General features: G+C 44.1%; 1 protein-coding gene across 1 annotated transcript; it reads left to right on the top strand.

Annotated features, from left to right (window-relative positions):
* The first annotated feature begins 998 nt into the window (after window positions 1–998).
* Window positions 999–1,817, top strand: FNDC10 (fibronectin type III domain containing 10). The gene has a single exon (XM_030222147.1). It carries the CDS (start codon window positions 999–1,001, stop codon window positions 1,815–1,817), a length of 819 nt encoding a protein of 272 aa, XP_030078007.1.
* Window positions 1,818–9,567: the final 7,750 nt, after the last annotated feature.

The following is a 9,567-nucleotide window of genomic DNA, read 5'->3' as shown; positions in this document are numbered from 1 at the left end:
TCTGTTTAGAAGGTAGTAAAGGCTCATGCACTACCTATGTGGTAATTGGGCAGTGCATGGCAATGTGGCCTCGCTTACCACTGGGACGTTCCCCTCCCCCCTCATGGTAGAACATAGAAAATTATTTTCTACCACGGGAAACTGCACATGCTAACTTCGGAACTACTGCGCACTACCCAAGCAGTAGGGTTGATTTCACGCATGCTACCCGCACAGTAGCCCTACTGTGGCTAAGTAAAAGGACCCCTCACAGCTATGTCCCTCAACCAAAGGTGATTTTAAAAAAGGCAAATAAAAATGAATTACATCAGAAGGATTTCATCCTTACCTTTAAATAGCACATTTCCCACTGGGGCTAAAATGATCTGAGTGGCGTCCTGGACTCTAAGGGGGAGGGGGTAAATAAATAAAGGATTTTAAATCCTTTTTCAGTATGTGCCTAAAAAAATCAAAACTTTTTTTTTTTTTTGTAATATTAGTGGCAGTCCAACAACCGTTTTGTAAAACAGTCACTAAGTGGTTAAAATGTTCATGGCTTTCTATTGGCAGCCTGGAAGAGCTGCACAGAATGTGCTTGCAAGCAGCCTAGAGATGATGCAGTCTCTGCTTCCAATTGGGCTTTTTAAAAACGTGCGTCTTGTTATCCCCTCTGTTTCTGAAACAAGGGAGTCTGGCTACATCTAACATCTACGGTTCCAGGAGAAAAACTGCAACAAGGGCTGCTCAAGTTTCACGTTACAGTAAAGGTATATGTGAAAAGCACTACTGTTACCTGAGGTGATGCTTGTTACAAGCACTTAGAACAGAGCAGGAGGAGAAAGAGTCTGAACTATAGTATGCTTCAGATCTGTGCTGGATGACCTTGATTTTGAAGGTAAAACAGAGACTAGGAAGATAAATTACCTCTCCTTGCCTTGATAGCATTAAGGCTGCATTGCAATCAGCCATTCGTCTGGTAAGATACATGTCTTGCATATTTGATTCTACCTCCAACTAAGATGATCAGTTTGGTTTGGGGGATGCTGCAGTCACTGGTTTTCATTGGTCTGTGTGAATGGAGACCTGCTCCTGTTTCGGGAAGGTGGAGAAGTTTCCCAGGGCTGCAGGGAGAAGGGAATTGGGATAATCCTAGGGCACCATCAGGGGACAGCTCTGCTGTAGTTGGTGAAATGGGACAACGCTCAGTTCCTGTACATCATCTTCCTCAGCGAAACCGAAGGGGTAGCATAGCTGGAAATCTTTCCGGCGCGCAACTGAAAGATCGGGTCTTGCCAAAGGACTTGCTCTGCCCGTACAAAGTGACCGGAGAGGGCAAAGCGGACGCCAGCCTCTGTTTCAGAACCTCGGACAGCGACTTCTACTGCAACCAAAGAAACTGCCGCATCTACCGCTCGGGCAAGTTTTTGCAAGCCAACGTGTTGAGGAATAGCAGTGTACTTTTGCAGTGGCAGCCTCCAGACTTCCGTGATATCAAAGGCTTTGCCCTGAACTGTTCCTGGAATGGCACTTACACCCACTTTCAATGCGATAGCGTGCAGTTCGGGGCCAGCTGCAGGGACTACCTAGTCACCAACGTCCACGACAATGTCAAATACAGGATCTGCTTGCAAACTCTCTATGTGAACGGGAGTACTGTGGATGAGTGTGTGGAATTTACTATGGAGCCGGCTGGAATGCAGGACATTGTGATTGCCATGACTGCAGTAGGGGGTTCCATATGTGTAATGCTAGTAATAATTTGCTTATTAGTGGCCTACATTACGGAAAATCTCATGCACCCTGCCTTTTCTAGACCGCCTTCTAAAAGGGGACCATGAGAAAGCCATCTGTATATGCGCGATATTCAGAATTGACGACAAGGACTCGTTGAGTACCCGATTATTCCTGGACTCTGATTGTAGGTGGAATTAGGTAGAATGCAGGATGGTGAGTGGGATGTGAGATGTGGGGAATTCAAAGGGCTTGAAACAGGACAAAATAGAGGCTCATTTTCAAAGCACATAGACTTCAAAGTTCCATAAGTTACTGTGGAACTTTTTAAGTCTACGTGCTTTGAAAATAAGCCTCCAGGTAACTTTGTAAGTCTATGTGCTTTGAAAATGAGCACCATGGTCCACTAAACATGAAGTATTGGGGGAGGAAGAGGATTGTTAAGGTAAAGAACCGCACATCACTGAAAATGAGGCATAATTCCTTGGATATGAAATACCCCCACTTGAGCACTATAGATGGACAATAGAGAATGCAATACTGTGAAGTGAAATAAACAGTTATGAAAGATTTTCATTAGTAAGTCATAACAATAATACAAAGTTAGCTGACTCAGGCCAGGTTGTATCCCAAAAGATATTAAATATACTGTGAAAAGGGTTGGCTAGACGTTTGAAACGGCTGTATAACTTCTAACGCCTAACGCCTGAATAAATGGAATTATATTATTAAAAATTCCCAAGCTTAAATAACTTAAGAGGATTGGATGTCAAATCCAGGAAGCCTTTAACAATAAATACATAAGTATTACCAAGTTTCGTTTTAGACCGTCCTTTATGTTTTCTGTTTCCTTAGTCAAGATTTGGAGCCATGTTATTATTTATGGTCGATTCCCAATCCCATTATGATGTGGAAAATAAGATTAAAACAGTCTCAAATATTTTCTCTGTTTATCCGTGTTTAAATTTAAGTTTTCAGTGCAGGCTCTAATTCTGAATGTGCCCTCCTACTGAGCTTGGGGGGGCTGGAAGGTACAGCATCAATCACTTATAATTGATAGTGTGCCTGTCTGTCAGAAAAAAAACCAAATCATTCATCAGTATTTACACTAACAGGCATCAGACTCAGCTGCCTGACCAGTGTGACCACAGAGGTCAAAGACGGAGCAGTCATAACCCCCCCCCCCCCCACCCAAGGTATTTTCACTCCAGTATAAGGGTAGAGCAAATTAATACATTGTGTGCAGAAACGTTTGCAGTTCTGTTGTTATTTTCAAAAATAAGAAAATGATTTTTTTTTAGATGATAAATATCTCAAAGGGAAAGGGCAGATGCCTTCACTTCTGGTAAAAGAGGAGCAGCAGCACAAATGTTCCATAAAATCCATTTGTAGTCCCTCAGTAAACCAGAGTTACCTAACAAACAGGTTAAAAATCATAGCACCTGGGTTGCAAGCTTTAGGCACTTTTGTGTCTTTAGTATTTGGTGAGCCTCTAAGTATTTAATCTTTGTGGTAATATAATTCTGGAGTTAATGTGGGAAATTAGAATCCTTAGACACAATTTTAAAAAGCAAGACACTTTCTGGTGACATTTAAGCAGCCACATTAGGGCTGATGGAATGTCAGGAAGAGTTCCAGTGACACACGCTCACTCTCTGGAAATGTCAAGGGAAGGATGTGAATGCCAGTCACGTTCTGAGATGTCAGTGGTCCTCACGGATGTATACAGGGCCATTAGGACAGACAAAGAGAGATGTGTCTGGAGTGGAGATTCTTAGCATATCTGACCCAAGAAAGCACTGAAAAAGAAACTGAAGCAGGAAGAGGTCACTTCAGACAATTTCTGGGGAACCTTTTCAAAACAAACTTACAGCATGTTGCTTTCTTTGTGTGAAGGCATGTATGTGATGGAAGTACTGGAAGTTGAGGGATGTTATTTGGGAAAAAGTGATTCAGAAGTGGTAGTGATCCTAGAGGATTTGGTAGAGCACAGATGCTGTAACTAAGTTCACGATTGGCTTTGCTTATCTGGGTCTACCTGTGTGCACATAGCACCTTAAAACTGTATCAGTGCTCTAGTCTCAACTCATTTAGGGTCAGATATTCTAAGCCTTCTTGCTGTAAGACGAACATGAGAACTGCCACACTGGGTTAGACCAAAGAGTCATCAAGTCCAGTATCCTGTTTCAACAGTGGCCAACCCAGGTTGGATTTTGGCAGGATCCCAAAATGTAGCAAGATTCCATGCTGTTTATTCCTGGATAAGCAGCAACTTTTCCCAGGTCAACTTTGATAACAGTTTATGGACTTTTCCTCCAGGAATTTGTCTAAACGTTTTTTAAAACCCAGCAGTACTAACTGCTTTACCAGAATAGCTGGCAACAAGTTCCAGAGCCTAACTCTAGGGCCCTATTACTAAGCTGCTTTAGACAATAATGCACACCTAATGCGGTATAAAATGGCATGCTGTAGGATGTGCTCAGGCATCCTGTGGTAACTTCAAAATGTGCGCTTGCTAACCATGTGCTAAAACTTAAAAAAAAATATTTTGTTTGAGGATGTGTCCGGGGGCAGACAGTGGGCATTCCTGCACTAAGTTAGGAGCCTTTTTACAAAATGGTGGTGAGCCCAATGCGGATTTACCGCCTGCTAATCTGGCGCTACCTCCAGCCCAATGTGAGTGCCGGCGGTAGTTCCAGCCCCAGCGTGTGTCATTTCCCATGCTCAGGAAAACAGGGCTGTAATTTTTAGCATGGCACCAACCCACAATAATCAGGCAGCACCGTGCACTACCCAGGTAGTGCTGGATTAGCGCTGGAATCCTTACTGCCACCTTAATGGGTGGCAGAAAGTGCTCCCCCTTGCATGGTCACACATTAAGAGCCATGACTATTTTCAGCCTTTTTTACCCACTGCAGTAAAAAGTGTGTGGAGGAGTGGCCTAGTGGTTAGTGTGGTGGACTTTGGTCCTGGGGAACTGGGTTTGATTCCCACTGCAGCTCCGTGTGACTCTGGGCAAGTCACTTAACCCTCCATTGCCCCTGGTACAAAATAAGTACCTGAATATACGTAAACCGCTTTGAATGCAGTTGCAAAAACCTCAGAAAGGCGGTATATATCAAGTCCCATTTCCCTTTCCCTATTTGAAGATTCTACATGGAATGTTGCTGTTGCTACTATTTGAAGATTCTACATGGAATGTTGCTATTCCACTAGCAACATTCCATGTAGAAGTCTGCCCTTGCAGATCAGCAACGTGGCTGCGCAGGGTTCTGTTTCTGTGAGTCTGACATCCTGCACAAAAATGTGTTCTGTGTGAATTTTTTAGGCAGGCAGCAGAAGAGATGGTCCAAAAGAACACAAGCCCAATAGGCAACACAAACAAAGCACGAAAGGGCCTTCAAAGTTGGAATAATGTCGAAAGTTTAATGAAAAATTACCCGACACGGGCAGTGTTTCGGCGCTCAGTGCCTGCCTCAGGAGTCAACTGGTGAACATCTCAAATGCCAATGAGCAAATAGACTGTGTTATGGCAAACACACCGTTTTGTTTGTCACTAAGATTCTAGCGTGTAGTAGTGGGTTCTGTAGATCGTCAAAACAGAACCCGCTACTATGCGCTAGAATCTTAGTGACAAACAAAATGGTATGTTTACCGCAACATGGTCTATTTGCCCATTGGCATTTGAGACGTTCACCAGTTGACTCCTGAGGCAGGCACTGAGCGCCGAAACATGGCCCGTGTTGAGTCATTTTTCATTAAACTTTCCATGTTATTCCAACTTTGAAGGCCCTTTCGTGCTTTGTTTGAATTTTTTAGGCACCATATATACAATCCCCCCCCCCCCCCCCATTTACAGCTGTGGTAAAAATGGACTTAGTGTGTGGGAAAAACCCATGCAAGTGTACACTAATACCAGTTTTTGCCACAGTTTAGTAAAAGGACCCCTATGTGTAGAGCAAAAAAAATTCCTGCTTGTTTTAAATGTACTAAAATGTAGTATTTGTACAAGTATAGACAAAGAATGAGAGAAAGCTTTAGGGGCCCTTTTACAATAGTGCGTAAGGGCTTATGCGCATCCAATGTGCGCCAAATTGGCATTACCACCTGGCTACCATGTGTAATTCTGAATTTAGCATGTGCCAAAAGCACACAGTAGAAAATATTTTCTACCAAGTAGTGCTTACCTGGCAGTAAAAACGGCAGTGTGCGCGTGCTGCATGCCTACCGCCTGGGTAGCGTGCGAGATCTTACTGCTAAGTCAATGGGTGGTGGTAAGGTTTCAGGCCAAAATAGAAGCACACTGGATTTTATTTTGCTGCATGTCCATTTTCCGGCCCTTTTAAAAAAACGCTCTTTTTCCAGGGCGCGGTAAAAACTGGCCTGGCGTGCTCGCAAAAGATGCACTCGCACTGCTGCAGGCCACTTTTTGCCCCAGCTTAGTAAAAGGGCCCCTTAGTAAATTAGGCCCAAAGTAGAAATATCCCATATAGTTCGTAACCAAGCTCAACCTTAATTATCTAATCCATATAAAACTTTTATTTTATTTATTTATTTTATTATCAGGATTTAGTTCACAGCTTTTCAGTAGTAGTTCAAGGCAAGTTATATTCGGGTACAATAGGTATTTCCAGAATTTCATCAGTCGAAAAAAGAGAGCAATTATATTCACAGAGAAACTGTCCCAGTAGGTTCTGACCAGCTAACAGTATTTTAAGATTCCACCACTGATGGGTCTTGAAGAGTGAAAAGAAGAAAGGAGAGATACCATAGACTAAAAAGAAAAGAAATTTACTTTAGTGACTAGGACCATTCAAGTGATTTTGAGTAGAAAATGGGAATCAGAGTTTATAAAAAAAAAGTGTGGAGGAGTAGCCTAGTGGTCCCTTTCATCCTTTCTCAGTGACTTTGACGCCTGGCTTGCCTTCTTCCATGATCCTTCCTCCCCCTCTCTCATCCTTGGTGACTTTAATATTCCTGCTAATGATCCTTCCAACTCTTATATTTCCAAGTTACTCGCTTTAACGTCGTCCTTTAATCTCCAACTATGCTCCACCTCCCCCACTCATCAAAATGGTCACTGTCTTGATCTCATCTTCTCCTCCAACTGTTCACCTTCTAGTTTCCTTGCCTCTGATCATCACTCCTCTGATCACCATCTTATAACTTTCACACTTAAATCTCCTCCCTCCCAGTCCCGTCCTATCCTATCTAATTTATCTAGGAATCTTCACGATATTGACCCTTCATCTCTATCCTCCCATGTTTCAAACCTCCTCTCTACTGTGGCACCATCCACGTCTGTCAACGAGGCTGTTTCTTCTTACAACAATACTCTATCCTCTGCCTTAGACACTCTTGCACCTTTGATGACCCGCCCTGTAAGGCGTACAAAACCCCAACCTTGGCTGACTTCTAATATCTGCTACCTACGTTCCTGTACGCGCTCCGCCGAATGCCTCTGGCGGAAATCTCGGGTCCTTGCTGATTTCTTACACTTTAAGTTCATGCTGACCTCCTTCCAATCTGCTCTTTTACGTGCCAAACAGGATTATTATATCCAACTGACCAACTCTCTTGGCTCTAATCCTCGACTTCTCTTCACCACATTGAACTCTCTCCTCAAGGTGCCCCCTCCCCCAACTCCCCCTTCATTATCTCCTCAGACCCTTGCTGAATTCTTTCACAACAAGGTTCAAAAGATAAACCTTGCTTTCTCTACCTCACCACCTCTCCCTCCACTAGTCCGTTCCCCTCTCTCTCCTTCCCCTCATTCCCTTTCCTCCTTTCCTGAAGTTACTATTGAGGAAACTACACTTCTCCTTTCTTCCTCAAAATGTACCACCTGTTCCTCTGATCCCATTCCCACCCACCTTCTTAATGCCATCTCTCCTACTCTTATTCCTTTTATCTGTCACATTCTCAACCTCTCACTTTCCACTGCGACTGTCCCTGCTGCCTTTAAACATGCTGTGGTCACACCTCTCCTTAAGAAGCCTTCACTTGACCCTACTTGTCCCTCTAATTACCGACCCATCTCCCTCCTTCCTTTTCTCTCCAAATTACTTGAGCATGCTGTTCACCGCCGCTGCCTTGATTTTCCCTCCTCACATGCTATTCTTGACCCATTACAATCTGGTTTTCGCCCTCTCCACTCAACCGAAACTGCGCTTACTAAAGTCTCCAATGACCTATTACTGGCTAAATCCAGAGGTCAATATTCCATCCTCATTCTTCTTGATCTTTCCGCTGCTTTTGACACTGTCGATCACAGCATACTTCTCGATACCCTGTCCTCACTTGGATTCCAGGGCTCTGTCCTTTCCTGGTTCTCTTCCTACCTCTCCCTCCGCACCTTTAGTGTTCACTCTGGTGGATCCTCTTCTACTTCTATCCCTCTGCCTGTCGGCGTACCTCAGGGTTCTGTTCTTGGTCCCCTCCTCTTTTCTATCTACACTTCTTCCCTTGGTTCATTAATCTCATCCCATGGCTTTTCCTACCATCTCTATGCTGATGACTCCCAAATCTACCTTTCTACCCCTGATATCTCACCTTGCATCCAAACCAAAGTTTCAGCGTGCTTGTCTGACATTGCTGCCTGGATGTCTCAACGCCACCTGAAATTAAATATGACCAAAACCGAGCTTCTCATTTTCCCCCCCAAACCCACCTCCCTGCTCCCCCCGTTTTCTATTTCTGTTGATGGCTCTCTCATTCTCCCTGTCTCCTCAGCTCGAAACCTTGGGGTCATCTTTGACTCTTCTCTCTCCTTCTCTGCTCATATCCAGCAGACCGCCAAGACCTGTCGTTTCTTTCTTTACAACATCCGTAAAATCCGCCCCTTTCTTTCCGAGCACTCTACCAAAACCCTCATCCACACCCTTGTCACCTCTCGTTTAGACTACTGCAATCTGCTTCTTGCTGGCCTCCCACTTAGTCACCTCTCCCCTCTCCAGTCGGTTCAAAACTCTGCTGCCCGTCTCATCTTCCGCCAAGGTCGCTTTACTCATACTACCCCTCTCCTCAAGACCCTTCACTGGCTCCCTATCCGTTTTCGCATCCTGTTCAAACTTCTTCTACTAACCTATAAATGTATTCACTCTGCTGCTCCCCAGTATCTCTCCACACTCGTCCTTCCCTACACCCCTTCCCGTGCACTCCGCTCCATGGATAAATCCTTCTTATCTGTTCCCTTCTCCACTACTGCCAACTCCAGACTTCGCGCCTTCTGTCTCGCTGCACCCTACGCCTGGAATAAACTTCCTGAGCCCCTACGTCTTGCCCCATCCTTGGCCACCTTTAAATCTAGACTGAAAGCCCACCTCTTTAACATTGCTTTTGACTCGTAACCACTTGTAACCACTCGCCTCCACCTACCCTCCTCTCTTCCTTCCCGTTCACATTAATTGATTTGATTTGCTTACTTTATTTATTTTTTGTCTATTAGATTGTAAGCTCTTTGAGCAGGGACTGTCTTTCTTCTATGTTTGTGCAGCGCTGCGTATGCCTTGTAGCGCTATAGAAATGCTAAATAGTAGTAGTAGTAGTAGTGGTTAGTGCAGTGGATTTTGATCCTGGGGAACTGAATTTGATTCCCACTGCAGCTCCTTGTGACTCTGGGCAAGTCATTTAACCCTCCATTGCCCCTGGTACAAAATAAGTACCTGAATATATGTAAACCGCTTTGAATGTAGTTGCAAAAACCTCAGAAAGGCAGTATATCAAGTCCCATTTCCCTTTCCCTATTTGAGATTCTGAATTCTACATGGAATGTTGCTGTTGCTTCTATTTGAGATTCTGGAATGTTGCTACTATTTGAAGATTCTACATGGAATGTTGCTATTCCACTAGCAACAT

The sequence above is a fragment of the Microcaecilia unicolor genome, chromosome 13 (genome assembly GCF_901765095.1).
Source record: "Microcaecilia unicolor chromosome 13, aMicUni1.1, whole genome shotgun sequence".
Taxonomy (NCBI): domain Eukaryota; kingdom Metazoa; phylum Chordata; class Amphibia; order Gymnophiona; family Siphonopidae; genus Microcaecilia; species Microcaecilia unicolor.
This window is presented reverse-complemented; position numbering and strand designations above follow the sequence as displayed.